At 54.8% G+C, this 16,504-nt stretch overlaps 1 protein-coding gene across 1 annotated transcript in view; it reads right to left on the bottom strand.

Moving 5' to 3' along the window:
• Nucleotides 1-311: 311 nt before the first annotated feature.
• MLLT6 (MLLT6, PHD finger containing) overlaps nt 312-16,504 on the bottom strand; it is a 43,436-nt gene continuing 27,243 nt past the window's right edge. The window contains exons 9-20 of the mRNA XM_075722773.1: nt 13,212-13,386; nt 11,820-12,410; nt 10,185-10,366; nt 9,310-9,427; nt 5,477-5,543; nt 4,875-5,017; nt 4,405-4,593; nt 4,116-4,204; nt 3,348-3,703; nt 3,107-3,215; nt 1,208-1,585; nt 312-357 (exon numbers count right to left, since the gene is read on the bottom strand). Coding sequence (XP_075578888.1) covers nt 313-357; nt 1,208-1,585; nt 3,107-3,215; nt 3,348-3,703; nt 4,116-4,204; nt 4,405-4,593; nt 4,875-5,017; nt 5,477-5,543; nt 9,310-9,427; nt 10,185-10,366; nt 11,820-12,410; nt 13,212-13,386 — 2,442 coding nt within the window. The 3' untranslated portion in view covers nt 312. The remainder of the gene's footprint in view (nt 358-1,207; nt 1,586-3,106; nt 3,216-3,347; nt 3,704-4,115; nt 4,205-4,404; nt 4,594-4,874; nt 5,018-5,476; nt 5,544-9,309; nt 9,428-10,184; nt 10,367-11,819; nt 12,411-13,211; nt 13,387-16,504) is intronic.

Raw genomic sequence — 16,504 nt, 5'->3', positions numbered from 1 at the left:
GCAGGGAGGAGACTGGCGGGCATCTGGTGTTAACTCTCTCCTCCACTCTGCGTGGAAACACAGCTTCACTTTGAGCATGTGTGGCATGGAGCAGGGCGGCAGGCAGCCCCCCACCTTCGCTCCTCCCGATACCAGGGCTTGGTCAGAGACGTACTGTCTTCCAAAGCACCTCTTGGCATTGCCCCGCGGCAGGAAATGCTTCTTGGAAGCCTTGTGCTCATTGCTCTAACAGTATCAAAGTTGACTGTGGAAAGCCACATTCCCCTGGCTGAGAGGAGTTGGCTGCTGGTTTGTTCGGGGTGAGGGGGGAGCTTAGCCCTTGTCCTGGGTAAGAGGAGCTCCCTTTTCATTCATGCTCTTTAAAAACAAAGAGAAAAAGAGACGCAGAGGAGACAGGTATCAGTACTGGGCGGGCAGCAACACGAGGGGGCAGAAGCAGAGAGCCCTGCTGTGCTGCGGACCTGGCCCTGCTCACCGCGACCTCTCGGGCTCCTCCGAGATCAACGGAGACACGGGAGCCCCAGGTCTCCCCTCTGCCCAGTTCAGGCCAAACTGGCCCCTCGACCCTGGCCTTTGGCTCCTAAATGTCTCCAACCAGGACTGGACCTTCTGGGTACAGGAATAGGCCAGGGGAGGGATGGAGGAGAGATGAAAGTATCACACCATCGGTCCCTAGACACGGGTGTTCCAGTACAAGGCTGCTTTACAGAGAGGCTGTAAACCTCTCCACAACCTCTCCTCTTGGGTGCAAGATTCCTTCTAAACCCTGGGTTTCAACATGCAGTCACCTTCGTATTTCATCGCGAGGCTCCGATAGGGCCAGCACTGCCAGGGGCACATTGTCCCATCCAAGTCTTAGGGTTAACAGAGACAAATCTACAGCCTGTCTCTGCCTCGCTTCTGCAGCAGGTCTGGTGTGTGGCTGCACGCACACACACACGGCAGGGCACACAAGGGCACCTCGGGAGCCTCTGTGCCTACCCACGACCCTGTCTGGGCCCTACAGAAGTCCTTGGAGGTAGGATCAGGACGTGACACTGGCTAGTCAGGGATGCAGCAACGCCAGTGGAGCGTTCTGGCTCTGCCGCCTAAGCAGTGCCCGTGCTCCCCCAAGTTAACTGTAGCGCAGACTGTCTCTCCCCGGGTCTGTACAGCGCCTAGCACCACGAGCTCGGTGGGGTTAGGGTAGTGCTAGCAGCATACGCACCGTTCCTTTCGGGGTGTTGCCGTCGGGCTGCAGGTTGAGAAACGGGTTAGTCTGTGCTGTAAGGACGGGTGGGATGCCTGTCCCCGAAGCCAGGAGGCTGTTCCCAGGAGTGCTGAGCGGTGGGGTGGCCTGGGGGGCCATGAGGGCATTGCTAGGGTTGAGCTGCTGGGGGGAGAGGGAGGCCAGGAGGGAGCTGCTGCTGGGGGGCGGCTGAGGGGCCGAGGTCATCAGGGCGCTGGTGCTGGAGTGCAGGGGGGCGGAGGTGGCTGCCAGGAGGCTGGTCATGGACAGCTGGGACGAGCTTGTCATCTGCAGCCGCTGCAGCTCCCTCTTCTGCTGGATTTGCTGCATCATCTGGAACACCAGGGCCTGCTGCTCCTGCAGGGAAGGGTGAGGAAGAGACGTCAAAGGAGGGACAAAGGGCTCAGGAAGAGGTGACACCTAACACAAAGGAGCCAGGAGCCACGTCGGCGCGCTCCATCCCAGGCAACACTACTGGGGACAGGAGAAGGTCCCCTTGATCAGATCTCTACAGGTAGAGAGGGGAACAGGCTGTCTTGTGTTCATTAACAGCCTGTGCTTATGACCTTTCCAACCCCGTTGTTTCCTGAAGCGTAGGATTAGCTAACCCTCCCTAAGACACCTGCAGGCACGCAAATCTACGCAGCTCTTTCCAATCCATCGGCCCATGGCTTTTAAGTCTGTGGCATTCACTATCCTGAATTTCTAGATTGGCTGCTAATTTCCTTCCCCAGCCCATCCCGCTTCACAGCTCAGCCCTGACCCACAGGGTCGGTGTAGGTGAGCCGGACCTGGGGCAGGATGATGGCCATGGCTCACCTGCCCCGGAGGGACATCCTTGAATCCAACCAAACTGCGGAAATCACTATAGCAACCATCGACTAATGCGGCAGGCTGAGAGCTGACATTGTTCCCGTACCCACAGGGATGCAGCTGATGACACGGTGACATCAGCTGCTGCAAAGAGAAGCCCTTTGAAATTTGCTTTTCCCAGCTTATAAATAGCCTGACCCAGAAATCTATCCAAAGCAACAGGCTAAGTTCATGGGAGATATAAATGAGCGCAGCTTCATTGACAGGAACTGTTAGCACTCCCGTGCAACTCCACCGCAGGGGAGGGACACCAGAGAGATTTCTGCAGGGCAAGTGAACGCGGTTCTTACACACTCAGAGGCTTGCCTACCATCTATCTGTGCAGCCATTCCCACAACAGCCTGGGACCGGGCTGCTGTTCTACCCAAGAGGATGCAGGCAGAGCGCCAAGAGCCTCCGAACAGCTGCCTGATCCTTTTTCTGACCCCGAAGTCCTCAGCCACCTACACAGTCTCCCCCCGGCATCTCCATCCAGTTCTCCATGTCAATGTGCCCAGACACGGCTCACCTGCCTCAGCACTAAACAATTTGGTGCTTATCTATTTCTAAACTCAAGTAGTGTCCTCAAGCGAGTTCCTCTTCTCCTGTGGGCCTCGGCACATCTGCAAGCCCAGAGACTAGTGTCCTCGCGGCAGCAGGAGCAGACATGATTTGCATTCAGGGATGGCTGGAGGAGGTAACAGCACTCCTAATTTTACAGTGGCTTATCGTTACCATGTTCTCACACCTTCAGGATGTGGGAAACGCAGATTAAATTTTTTTCCTTTGTACGAAAAAGTTCAAATCCCCATCTCCTTCCCTCCAGGAGGTGCCGCACCTTCCTGCCTAAAGCTTTTCTCCTTACTCCACCCACAGCAGCCTGGAGCCAAGGAAAAGGCACACAAGCCTTGCAGCCCTGTGGGCAGGGGATCCATGTGAAGGAGGGAGCCCTAAATTTTTCTCTTTGCTCCGAGGCTTTCCCATTAAACAGCTCATCAGATAAAAGGTGCCAGCAGGCACACCTACCGGATTAAGCGGCTGGGAAGTCAGGAGCTGCTGAAGCTGCTGGAGCTGTTGTTCGTGTTGGTGCAAGACGTGCCGCTGCTGCTCTGTCAGGGGACTCAGGCTGGGCATGCTGCAAAGGGAGCAGGGCAGGGAATGTCAGCGCAGCCCATCTTGGTCCTGCATATGTAGGGCCTCCCTCCCTCCCGGTGCTAAGCTTCTGCTGGAGAGGGCAGGGCTGTCCCCGCGAGCTCCCCATCCTCACCTGCTCAGGCTGGTGGAGAGCTGCAAGGTCGGAGGCCCGCTCGCCTGCGTCAGCGCGCTCGGAGGCTGGGCGGCCTGAGCTCCGTTCAGATTCCCCAGGATCCCGTTGATGGGCATCTGCTGGCCTCCTGCCAGGGTCCCCATCAGGCCGTCCACCATGGGCACCGTGGAGAGGCTGTGGCTGGCAGTGGTGCCTCCCCCCAGCCCGCTGCCTGCCACCCTGGCCAGGCCATTCACCTGCTGCACCCCGGGCAGGGGTAGCGAGGCAGGACTCTGCTGCAGCATGGGCAGGGGCGGAGGAGTGCTGTGGAAGGACAGGGAAGAGCTGCTCCTGCTGGGGCAACCTGAATGAGGGTCCTGGGGGAGAAACGGACATAAGAGCATCGGACTGGGGCAGCTTGTGAAAGGTCAGCGCAGCTCCAAGGGTGCTTTGGACGGGAGCTGGAGGTGGGAAGGAGGGCTGTGAGTGCAGGTGTATGCTCAGAGGGGTCCCAGAACTCAGACATGCTTTGCTGGATCTCTAGAAGTGCGGCCAGAATAACCTAGAAGCACTCTCACCTCACGCTCCCAGCCTCAGCTACTCTAGTCAGACCCTCAGCACCGAGATGAACTGAAGAACGGGCACTCCAGAGAAAGAAACCTGATTTCTGGGCCTGAACTAGACGGCTTTATGAGCTGGACATCAAGTCAGAGTACTGGGACTGCACTGCTCTGCTCCCTCCCCTGAGTCCCTTCCCCAGCCGGCTGGCAGATGCGGTGGCCAGTGTACCTCAGAGGAAGTGGAGAGCGAGTTCTCGATCCCAAAGCTGTTCTTGCATGGGGGGCTCTTGCTGATGCTCAAGGAATCGTTGTTGCAGACTGCACGGAGGAAAGAAGTGAGGATGCAGAGTCAGGGGTGGAGCCTGACGTTGCCACAGCAATAGCAAGGGACAGTGCATACTGCCAGTGGCTACAGAGAGATAAATGGGTCAGATCCTCCCCACTGTGACCCCCTCCTGCCCACCCCAGGGCACCGCTATGGAAGGGCACAGGGCGATGCACCCCACAGGTCCCCTCACCATTAGGAGGCAGGATGTACTGGGCCTGGCTGCCTGGGCCGTTGCTGCTGGTCACCACGGGGAAAGGGACGGAGAGCTGGACGTTGAGGAGCTGCAAACGCTCCTTCTTGGCCGTCAGTGTCATGATCTGCTCCTGGAGCCGCTGGTTCTCCTTCTGCAGCGAGTGCAGGGCTTTGAGCATTTCTACAACTGCAGGGAATGGAAGCGGGGAAGGGGGACAGGGTCAGGGGAGAGAATGGGGGACAGAGGAAAGAGGAGAAGGGGATCCACAGAAGGCACCACAATTAGACCACACTGGGGGAGGAGACTGGCCCCAGATCACAGTCCCACTGCCAGCTCTTCCCCCACGGCACAGACTAGTGCTTTGTCCCCCACCCGGTTCCTTTGCCGGTGGGCAAAATCCCAGCTGGCTCCCACACAAACATGCACAAGGACCTCTCCTCCCACAGCCCATGGCCTGAGTGACTCACTGTTTACGCCAGCTTCCCCGTTGCCCTGCTTCTCCAGGAGCTGCTCGATGTTTGGGGTAGCCTGGGGAACATTCTCCAGCTGCCCGCTGCTGCTACAGGACACTGTTTGGTCGAAGAGGGTCGGCAGGCTGCTGATGGGGGACCTGGGGAAGGGTTGAGGAGATGTCAGAGATGCCTCCCTGGTCTGCACCTGCGCTCCTCTGCTCCCTTTTCCCCACATCTCCTTTGCCTCACGCTGGGAGTGGCTGCATCCCTCCCAGCCTCAGCCTCCTCTGCTCCACTTCAGGAGATGCCTCCGTTCTCGTTAGCCCTGGCTCCTATTGGAAAAGCAAACCTGCCTCCTCGCATCCCATCCCATCGCATCCCAGCCCATCGCATCCCAGCCCATCGCACTCCCAGCCCATCGCACTCCCAGCCCATCGCACTCCCAGCCCATCGCACTCCCAGCCCCAAGGAGGAGGGAAGGAGCTGCCTCTACTTCTCTCAGTCTCTCCCTTTCCTTGCTGTGTCATCCCACGGCTTCCCGGGTACCGCCGTGCCCCGGCGGCTGCGGAGGCAGCCCCGTGCCGGGCGGCAGGGGAGGACTCCTGAAGGACACTCACATGGAAGAGAGACTCTCCTGGGGCGACGTCCCTCGGCAGCCAAAACTGCAGTCTTCCAGGTCAGGCTCTGGGTGGGGAGAGGGACAGAGAGGCAGAGTGTTCATAGGCGCCCAGCCCTGGCCGGTGCCCGGGTTTGTCACCCGAGGGCGGCGAGCCCGGTCCCCGCTAGATGGGAGCACCGAGCAGCGCAGGGGACCCTCATTGCATAAGGGCCCCGCCCGCCGTGGGAGGGGCTGCGTGTCATTGCGTGTCACCCTGTGTCACGCCGGGGGGGGGGGGGTGCGGTGTCACCCGGGGAAGGTCACCGACGCGACCCCCTTCCCAAGGGCAGCGGCCGCAAGCCCGAAGCCGCCGGGAGCCTGGGGGGAGCCGGCCCCGGCCCCGGCCCCGGCCCCTGCCCCAGCCCCGCAAAGCGGAGGGACGGGCAGAAAGCAGCTTTGCCTTCAGCTGCAAACCTGCGGCGGCGGGGGGAGGGAAAAAACACTTGCTTTGCTGAGCCTGCAAGGATGAATCAATCCTGCGCAAAGCCCCACTCGGCTCTCCCGAGTGCTGCCGCAGCCCTCTGCCTCCAGCATCGTTTCCCGAAACCCAGCTGGGGTCCGCCAAAGTTTCCAGCTGCTCAGCTCCTTTCTAAAGAGCTTAAATAAGTGTTTCGGTGATCAGAAGCTACCCCCGCACCATCCCTCTGTCCCAGGGAGCTGGGACACCGCAGTGCCGGGGACGGAGCCGCTGTGCATGTGCACACGTGCAGGGTTCTCCCATCCAAAGAGTAATCAAGAAGTGCAGTATATTTATCTGCCATTTGCTTTCCATCCCCAGAGCCTGCCAGCCCGTAAACACACGTTCCCCTCGCTCTGGGACGTGTCAGATGTTGTGAGTACAGCCTGCACCAGCTGGCTGACTTGCCCCTCCTCTTCTTCACACAATAAGAGACATTTCTTATGTGCAAGAATCCAGGAAGTCTCCTGCAGGGAACACTGTGATTTACAGTGTAATGCCCTGAGCAGGGCATTAGTTATTGGCAGTATTTTCTACTGCTGAGAACAAGCAAACGCAGCTGTTGTTCAGCAGCTCTTACAGACAGGTACGAGTGGGATCCTCACTCCTTCATCCCTGTGGGAATGTCTTCCTGGCTATCATTATAACTGGTCCACCCTTCTGGGGAGAAGCCACTGCTTTCTGGAGGTGACCAGCAGTTGCCAGTCAACAGTAGCCACCCAGCATAAGACATCACATGGAGACAACTCTTGATTTTGGGGACACCGCAAGGTATGAAATCTTCCCAAGTTCTCCAACCCAGGATCAGCTCCCAGAAGGCTGGGAACAGTCAAGACTACAGCAGCACTTCTCGGTATTGTTTCCATCCAAGGACCACCTAAACCCTTTGAAAAACATCCACGGCCCACCGTGTGCAGCTTTGCCGCAACCATTTTAACTTGCAACCAAATAAACATTCAGCTAAGCTCTGACTGCCTGCTTGTTACCATCACGCTGTTTGCTTGCAGCCCAGGGAGGTTGTGTGCATATATATATATATATATATATATACACACACACACATACTCACACACATATACACGATTCTGGTTTTCTGAAACAGTACCAGGCTCCATATTAAATTATCTCCTGGCCCACACCACCCTGCTGTCTACAGAACGGGGAGATGACTGAGTTATCACACAGAGACAGTGCTTCCCAAGGCAGCAAGTATGAAAGAGGCTTGAAGACAACTAGAGAAGATAAATACATTTGGCCTGTCAGCATAATGAGGCAGGATCCGGGACAAGCCGTGGGAGGACGAACTAGACAGTAGCTAAGGGAGTGGGAAGATAAGAATCAGACTTTTTGTACTGCCAAAGGCACCCTGGTATCAACCTGCATCAGTGACAAGTTTCTCAGTTCCCCCATCTGTAAGACAGGGTAACACCATTTCCCTACGTCACATTAAAATTGTGAAGAACTCAAACATTACTGCAATGAAAACTACATCTCCATGGGATCTGTCTACACAGACGCTCTCAGGAAAGGTAATCTGAATTAAGGACAAGGCAGGATTACTTAAAACTTCCCAGCCACCCTGTTAACGATTTGGGATTAAAGCAGTCACCACACTTTTAAGTGAAAATGGCCCCACACAGGAGGCTTAATGCATGTTAATTAATCCCCCTGGAAAAAAAAAGTGAATTTGGCTTAACAGCCTCTGGGTCACCAGCTCCAGCAGGAGACGACAATGATGGACAAACCTTACACGTGACAAAAACCAGGAGCTTGTTCTGAAGGCTGCCTGGAACTGGAAGAAGCATGTCCTGAAGCTTGTAAGATCCCAGTCAAACAAAAAGAGCAATCTTAGAAATGGAAACTAAGGATCAGGTTTTTTTGAGCACTTTGTATGTTGGATTTTGCCTACATGATTCATTCATTAGTAGCCGCAGGGCTGGAACAGAACCCAGGCTGCCGAGCCTCCGTGTTGTGCCTGAACCACAGGGCTATTCCTGACAGTTGACTCTCTTCCTTCTCCTGTCAGCACCTTGCCAAAATAACAGCAAAGGGGAAGTGGCAGTGGGTCATCTCTCTCTCGTCGATCGCCATGAGGGAAGAATAACTCTTTGTGAATCATCCCATTCTTTCCTTAATTCCAGGTGACTGAATCACTCCTGACTCACAGCTCCCGTGCAGCGGCCCTGACTCCCACTGGGGTCAGCTGTGCAGGTACTTTCCCGTTGCACTCAAAGCAGATGCAAGCTGCCGGCGGCGGCATACAGACAAAATGCTGCCAGTGACACACGGAGAGACAGGCAGGCACCTTCCACGGGCTTGCAAAGGTCATAAGTAAGCATACGTGTTCATTCATGCTTTACATGCAGGCATGCACACTTGTTAAGGCAAATAAAGGGCACACTGGTGTCAGATTATCCGGAGAACTCGGAGCCACCTCTAACGAGGACTGTGCGCTTTAAAGTGCTTGCCACTCAGTGTGACACTGGGCAGAGTTTTACCTCCCAGCAGTTCAGCATCCAGCATGCTGAGCTGCCAACATTTCTGGGCTAGGGGAGCACGAGACAGTTGCACCACTAGCTGCAACATCTGAAAATCAGGAGGGTGCTTTTGTTTAACGACTGGTGCAAAGCAAAAATCAGGCCCACTCTGTTTTGGGAAAAAAGCAATCTTACGATGCTTCAAGTTTCCTGCTTATTAACCAGGCAATTTTCCAAGAAAAATGAATTTGCCTTGGTGGGAAAAAATGAGCAGTTGTAAGTAATTCGGTGTTGGCACATTTGTGTTTGGAAGTTGAAAACAGTGGATTTTGTTGCATTCATGACAAAGCCAAAGGGGAAGGGCAGAAAGTAACTCAAAACAGAAATGGAAGATGAAAATTAAGCATGAGATATCTCTCATTAAAAAAAAAAACAAACCAAAAAACAAACCAGAAAACAGAACCCCAGCAAAACCTTCTGACTTGTTTTGAGCAAGCAAAAGCTGACAGTAGTTTTCACTAGGTTTGCACAGCTTTAGGGCATAAAAAGACAACAAATTTCTGTAGGGAAGGACTTACATTCTTGCACTTTTCTAGCGTATGTCCACACATTATCCAGTGGACACACCAGCAGGTATGCTTTTACAGGACTGCAGGCCAGCACTTCATTAAGGCAAACACAAGCACCCCCTGCCCTGGGGAAAAAGCCACTGTCCCTCTCTCCTAGCCCTGGGCTCTCACACGCATGGGATGGGAGCAAGCAGGGAGTGCAGCTGGAGAACTATGGATGCAGTTGTCTCGACTCTTCCAGGGACACCCCTTTGGAAGTCCAAACTCACATACCTTCTGATTCACGTACCTGCCCGGCTGCTTTCCGACTGATTTAAGAGTGGGTTGATTGATAGCCCAGATGCGAGGGGGCTTCCAAAAATATGTGAGGAAGGGAGACTAAACGTTGAACCTGCCAGTGAGAACACCTACATGGCAAAACAAGGAGAAAGAGAGAGAGTGAGAGAAACGACTTCTCAAAAACGCAAGAGGAAAATAACTTCATTATTCCATCTTCTCCTGATTCTTGAACCCAGCTTGCTCCTGAGAGAGTGTTAAAAATATCTCTTTGGAAGTCTCACTAGACAGCTGAAATCTTCCCAGCCCCATCTCAGAGCCAAGAGGTCTGAATGAGCCATGTTAACGCTGAGGCTGTAAAACTAACTCTCTCCTCCCTGTAAAACACCCCTCACAGCGAGCTCCCGACAAAGGACAAGGCTCTGTCTCCTGGCACATGCACAGCCCACCCAGCTGGGACGCGCGAGCCCTCCCACCGAGTTATCTGTGCTGTAGAGCGAAGGTAGAGCTGGCACTGGTGGGCACTGGGGGCAGGACCCGGACGAGCGGCATGGGACACAGCCCACGCCGACAGCCAGGCCTCTGCTACCTGAGCGTTGTCTGTGCTCCCCTTACAGGCAATGGAAAGCAACGCGTCCTTTTAGGGTGCAATTCCTCCCGCCCCGAAACAGGCTGCGTGGGCTGTGGTGCAAAACTGCCTACAACTTTCCCCCGACTCTAAGGGAAGCTGCAGTTGGCAGCTCCCCTCCAAACTGAAGGAAGAGGAGCTGTTCCCAAGTGGAAAAAGCGACTCCTCTGTGCCCACAAACTGGCCCTGCTTCTGCCAGTGACTGCTCCGCCCAACGCTCTCCTGAACTACAGTCCCTCTCCTGGTCCTGATGCTCTTACCTGCGTGGTGGAGACCGAGGAGGAGGAAGCTGGGATGGTGCTAGCAAAGGGAGACCGGTTGAGCTGTGGGAGAGACGACGTACCCTGGTGTGCCAGCAGGCTGGAAGAGAGGGGTGTACTGCACACAGCGCGGAGCACTCCGCCCCCGTGGGAAATAGGGTCCTTGTTACTGGTGTAGATCCCTGCAAGGGGAGGAGACGGGTTAGAGAGCCACGCTCCCCTCCGATGGCCTGGAAGCAGCTGGTTTTCTGCAGGGCTTGATCTCAGAGAGGGAGGGTGGCACCAATGCACAACACCAAGCGGAACATGCACTTCAGCATCTCATGGCCTGATGTGCAGCGAGGGTGGTCAAAGCCCACAATCCTTCTCTCAGAAGGTATCACAAACTTTTCCAGCCTTGCCCCTGCCCCCCTCTTGTCTGTTCCTCGCACCCCGATACAATCCAACAAAGAAATCACATAAAGTGACTCACCGAAGGTGCAAGTCAGTGGCAGAAGGGGGCAGTGGACTCGGAGAGTCCTGCTCTCTGCTGCCCGTGCTAGTCAAGAGACCACGCTCTGCTAAGCGAACCCATACCCTTCCGTGCTGCCCAGGGACCACGGTGGGGTACGGACAGACAAATGAGGAAGAAAGGGTGAGGAGAGAGCTGCTGCTGAGGGAGGGGACCCGTCTGACTTCCCCTTGGCTCAGGCATGCGGCAGAGGCAGTGCCCAAAGCCAGGTCCTCCAGAGCCCTGCCAACATCTCTCCGCAAGAGAAGAATGGGAGAACAAGCAGGCAGGAGAGCATGGCCTGGCAGCCACCTCCTCTTTGAAACATCCCTTTGTTGTTCCAGAGGGGGAGGCAAAAAAAAATCGGCCTAAGGTTATGATTATGGAAGTTGCATCCATTCTTGCAGCTCCTCTCCTCTCTCAGGCAGTGCAGACAAATGGGCCAGGGCTCCCAGGCGCACACACAACAAAATTATACCTCGCCCCCCCTCTGCAATCTGACCTAAATTGGAGCATCTGCAAACAACCCACAATAGGCCGATGACAAGTTCTGCTGCCAGAACAGTGTCAAACCTCAGCCCTGAGCAGCAGGCCCCTCCTCTGCCTGCTGCCTTAACCCCTTCCTGCCACGCATCCTGGCTGCCCTCCTCCTGCCAGGCCAGGGAAGGGGACTCAGCCTGGGAACAGCTATAAGCCTCTCAGCACAGTTAATGGTGTGCCAGTCTCCCAACCCTACGTGGATGTGGTTGAAGAGGGGTTAAACTTGAACCACTTAACGAGATACCCTCATTTGGGGTCAGACTGTGGTTGTTCCGGTTTGGCCCGTAAATCTCTCTCTCTATCGCTTTGGAAATTAAGCTCTGGCTAGCTGAGGTTTTCCAGCACTTGAGCAAAAAGGGTTTGAAATGCCCCCCAGCTCCGATCTGCAGCCCAGCTCCAGCGATAGATAAGCTGACCCGGAGGAGGTTCTAGGATGTAGGCCAAGATGGAAAAGAGAGACCCAGATGTGGATTTTTACAGCTCCTGGGACTGAATTAAAGGGACTGGACTCTGTGCAGACAGGTCCAGACACCAGCCAAATGTGATGAAAAAGACAGCAGGGCTGGGAGGAACCATGCACACCTGGAGCCCTAAGGGGAACATACCTGAACCCAGCAGCGGGGACTCCATGCTGAGGCTGGGCAGATTCCCCGTGTGGCTGAAGGACCGTGAAGAGTTGCCAATGCTGGAGCTAACAAGAGAGCCCCCGGAGAAGGGCGACGAGGAAGTAGACGTGGACCCAGCCAGCTGGGCACCCAAAATCTCTTTGCTTTTGCCCCCTTTCGGCCTGCCAGGCCCGTGTTTGTTCTTCTTGCTCCCCTTGTGCTTCTTTTCCTTCAGCACCTCTCCCTCCTCCATACTGAGGGATGGCATGCGCTTGTGGCTGCTGCTGCTACCGCTGGCCCCGCTGCTCCCCACCGAAGGGCCGCTGACAGGGTTCGAGGCTTTGTAGTCCACAGGGGAAGCATCACGGCCTCGCTGCTGGCTCACCGCGGAGGTGGAGAAGCGCATGATGGACCCAAAGCCTGAGAAGATCACCTTCTGCTCGAAGACGTCCCCCTTCTGGCCTTCATACAGAGGGGAGCAGTGGGAAGAAGAGGAGGAAGAGACGGGCTTCCGGTACTTCTCGTCGTCCTGCTCAAGCTTGGGGAACGTCACAAAGTCCTGGGAGCACTGCAAGTTGCTGCAGGAGGTACCTGGGGGAAGGAGATGTAGAAAGGCTCGTGGTGGCAGTAACTCAGCCCAAAAGGCAACAGAAGCACGGTCACAGCGCAGGTCCTCCGGCACAGGCTCGTTACAGAGCTGAAGGACATCTTTGTCACCTTCCAGCCCCGCTCCCCCCGCCCCCGTTGCTTTGATGCTCTCTAGCAAGCACGAGAGGTGCACACCAGCAGCTTCGCCCCATCCAAACGTGCGCGTGTCTGCTCCCCCAGACCCCGCATCACCGCTGTCCCTCCAGCCCCCATTAGGGTCCCAGGAGATGAAACACGCTAGCTGTTACGACAACAGCTCAAAAAAGCACTGAGCAAGGTCAGAACAGATGGGAGACCTGCAAGGCTTTGACTCAAAGCTCAGGGGAGCGTGGATATCAGGTTTTGGCCCAGGTCTCTCCACTAGTACTCCTTAAAACACTGCTGCAGACAGTCCCACCTACAGAGGAGAGGGCAGGTGCTGCCCATATTGCCTGTGCACAGTATCCCTTCCCTCCTCCCTCCACTCAGACATCTGGATCTGTTTTTCCTTGCAGTGCAGCAGGCCTGCACAGGAGGGGAGCTGTAACACTCATCTGACTCCGTTCTTTCCTCTGCGCATGGAGTTAGTGGCAATAAGACTTTTTCCCTTTCTCTTCAAGGGGTTAAAGAAATAGCCATCAGCAAAGTTTCACGGCGCTAGCTGGTGAACGGATATCTTTACAGATACAGAGATATCAAAGTGGAGCAGAGCAAAACATCACCCCCGTTCTTCCCCTCCTCTCTTGCTTCTCCTTCACCCCTTACCTGCAGGCTGGAAGGTCCCGCTGGATGAAGCCGAGCTGAAGCCAACGGAGCTTTTCCCGCTTCCCGTCTTTTTCCCCTTGTGGCTGCTGCCATGGCTTGAGGACTTCTTGCCTTTCACCTCCGACCTGGCGACCTCCGAGGTCTCTTTGCTCCCCTCATGGTGGCTGGTGGAGCCCTGGCAGCAGCAAACACAGAGGTGATTCGCTCAGGCCAGATGTGGCCACAGCAGGGGCTCTTTTTACCAATTTCCCCTTAAGAGAAGTAATTGCCCCTCTGCTCACAAAGTGATGGTCAGGTCATGTTACTGAGGAGCGAAAAGCAACATTCCCCTCTCCTGCTGCTTGGTGGCACCAGGCTTTATACTTCTGGGGATTACGCTCATCCCGTCTAACTGCAGGAAATTAAACAGGGCACAGACATCAGAGATTCCCCACATCGTCAGCAGAGGGGAGTACCTCGGAGGGTTATTCAGCCCAAATAAAACGTGAATTTGGCTGCGATTCAAGCATGTATTTCAGCTGCATCTCTCACGTGTGCTATCCTCAGCAAGGTCATTCCACCTGGGGGAACCTGCTCACCCTTGTGCTGTGATGGGAGTTTCCCTGGGTTCCCTAAAGCACCTCCACTGCCAGCCCCAGGGCTTTCCAAATCTACTGCAGTAAATATTTCACAGTGACATTGTTAGAGCAGCATCAGAGCATGCAGCAACAGATGCTATCCAAACCCCATCTAAGCCTGCAGGAGACATGGAAGCAAGGGGGATGAAGAGGCTGGCCAGATGCTAGGAAATCCAGGAGCTTGGGATGAGAGAGAGAAGTGTGGGAGTTTAGCAGGGGGAGAGTGGAATGAACCGAAAACCAGATTCCCCCGGGGCACCCACGCTAGGATATGAAACCTTCACCTTCAAGTCACTTCAAAGCCAAACCAGCAGTGTTCAAAGATCACTTCTTGCAAGATATTACTGCAACCAATCAATATTATAGATATAGTTCTAATGTGATGGCTATAGCCCAAAATATAACACCTGTACGTTAGTGCAAACACCTTTTATTTCTTACTGAGCAGATAGAAGGAAGACACAGAGAAGCACAATACCTTTCTTACATTCCACTATCCCTGACTCCAGATGACCTCTTCTTGGGGAGAGCTAAAGAAAAAAGGGCTTGTAATGCAGACTCATGAATGCCCAGATAAAAATCTTTCCCCATTCCTCCCACATGGTTTAATCACTCTGCACAATGCAACAGCTGGCAGCCTAACACACACCAGATGTGCCGGGAATATGAAAGACAGGAGGAAGGGAGTGGTGGAAATTAGGGGGGAGAGGAGGGGGAATCTGTATTTTCTCATCACAGACTCCTGGATGTAGGAGATTAAGCCTTCTTGATTTACGAGCTCAGAGGGAGCATGAAAATCTTTCCGACTTTCCACATCTGCCTGGGGAGGGAAAGGAGAGCAGTGTCTGGGGGCTATGGGAAGTCCTGAGACTGCTCACGAAGGCGCAGGAACAAGATGGCTCATGTCTCAGCAGAAATGCAAAAGCCCCAAATTTTCCCCCCATAAATTCACCTCTTTGGAGCTCTGCACAAGGTGCACGAGGCCACAGAAGGGCAGGGGGAAACCACGTGAGAAGATATGTTCTAAATCCAGAGTGTCAGGAAGGGAGTGCAGGGCAAGTAATGAATTAGTGCAGGGTGGGAGAGGGAAATCTGAGCTGGGAAATAAATCTTAATTGCAAAATTAAAGAAAAGAAAAAAAAAGAAGGTATGAGAGGCTGAGCTGGCTCAGCCGAAGGCAGCGAATGGACAGACACTCACCTGTAGGGCTGGGCTGACCTCCCAGACCTCCCTGAGAGACTCCCAGAGATTTCGGGGGCAGGATTTTCCCACCTCCTGCCAAACGTTATCCTAGATATCGTTTGCCAAACAGGTCACGGCAGACAGATCTGTATGGTACCGCCACAAGCCCTCCTCACCACAGAGGGCCCTTCTCTAGCAGCCATTCCAGAGAGCCTGAATTTGGGGCAAGGGCCCAAGCATTGCAGCTGAGGAGCAAAGAGAGGGAAACTGAAACCACACTAAATCACTTCCCCTCTCTGTGCCTCTATTTCTTTCCCACTTTGCTCTGTGGAGCCTGCAAGCTCTGTGTGGCAGTGGAGCCTTCCAGGAGACACACGTGGACTGCCAAGCACAACACGGCCTTCATCTGAAGGGGAGGGGTCTGCTACCATAATGCCAATGTTAATAACAGTAACGAGGGCTGCAGTCCCATCGCCTCCCTAACGAAGGAGATTCTCCGGCTCAGGGCTGCTGCCTAGAGGGAGCAGGACTGGAGAAACCTGCATGCCTGCTGCTTGCTTTGTGCATAAACAGGGGTCTCAATCTCTGGATCATCGGCTTTTCTCCAGCATGGAAATGTGTGTGTGTGTGTGCAGAAACACCAATGTTTCGTGTGTTGCGAACAGGTGTGTGGGGGAAGGCATGCTGCAGAGGAAAAAAAAAAATAGGGAAGCACTGAGGAGGTGAGAGCTGTCTTTCAAAATGAGACAGCAGCTACATTTTGAAGGTTTATTTAAAGCAACCAAGTGAAAGATGTCACCAGAATAAACCTGCTGCCCCAGCTGGAGGTGACAGTCTGATGGGGAAACTCCTGCCTCAACCCGGGAGCCAGGAGAAGTGAGGCGAAGTCGCAAGGGCACCCAAGCACAGGCATGCCCGCACCTCCTCCCCCCCGGCACTCGCTGTCGCCCGAGGGGCTGTACCTGTTTCCTGGCCTCTCTGTGACACTGTGCAGCACCCAAGCTCTTCATTCATTAATTTATTTACGGGAAATCAGAAGAGCACCTCTTTGCCTCCTGATTGGCAGGATGAGCTCCTAGAGGGAACCACTGACGAAATACAGAAGGGGTGGGGGAGGCTGGCGCCGCGTCGGAAACACAGAGCGGCTTTGCCCTGGATTAAACTACTGGTGAGGGGAAAGAGGGAGGACACGAATGAGGAACAACGTGACGAGAACAGGAGCTCCTCCAGCCCACGCGCCACAGGGCGATGTGCTGAAGCAGCCACCCAGGCAGGCTGTGAGCATCAGCTGCCTTTCCACGCTGGATCAGTGGTTAGAGGTCAGATGAGTTCCGTCAGGAGCTCTGGGCCAAAGCGCTCACACAAGCGACGGCACCTCTGTCTCCGAGCCACTCGCAACCTTCACCACGTCCTTCCCCTCAACCTCGAGATCAGGCAGCACCGTGCTGCTGTTCTTTGTAGGTAGGGATAGGAGAAACAGATGGGCTGAAGACC

This window comes from Pelecanus crispus, chromosome 18 (genome assembly GCF_030463565.1).
Source record: "Pelecanus crispus isolate bPelCri1 chromosome 18, bPelCri1.pri, whole genome shotgun sequence".
In the NCBI taxonomy this organism is placed as follows: Eukaryota; Metazoa; Chordata; class Aves; order Pelecaniformes; family Pelecanidae; genus Pelecanus; species Pelecanus crispus.
Note: the sequence above shows the minus strand (reverse complement) of the source record. Positions and strands in the feature narration are given on the sequence as shown.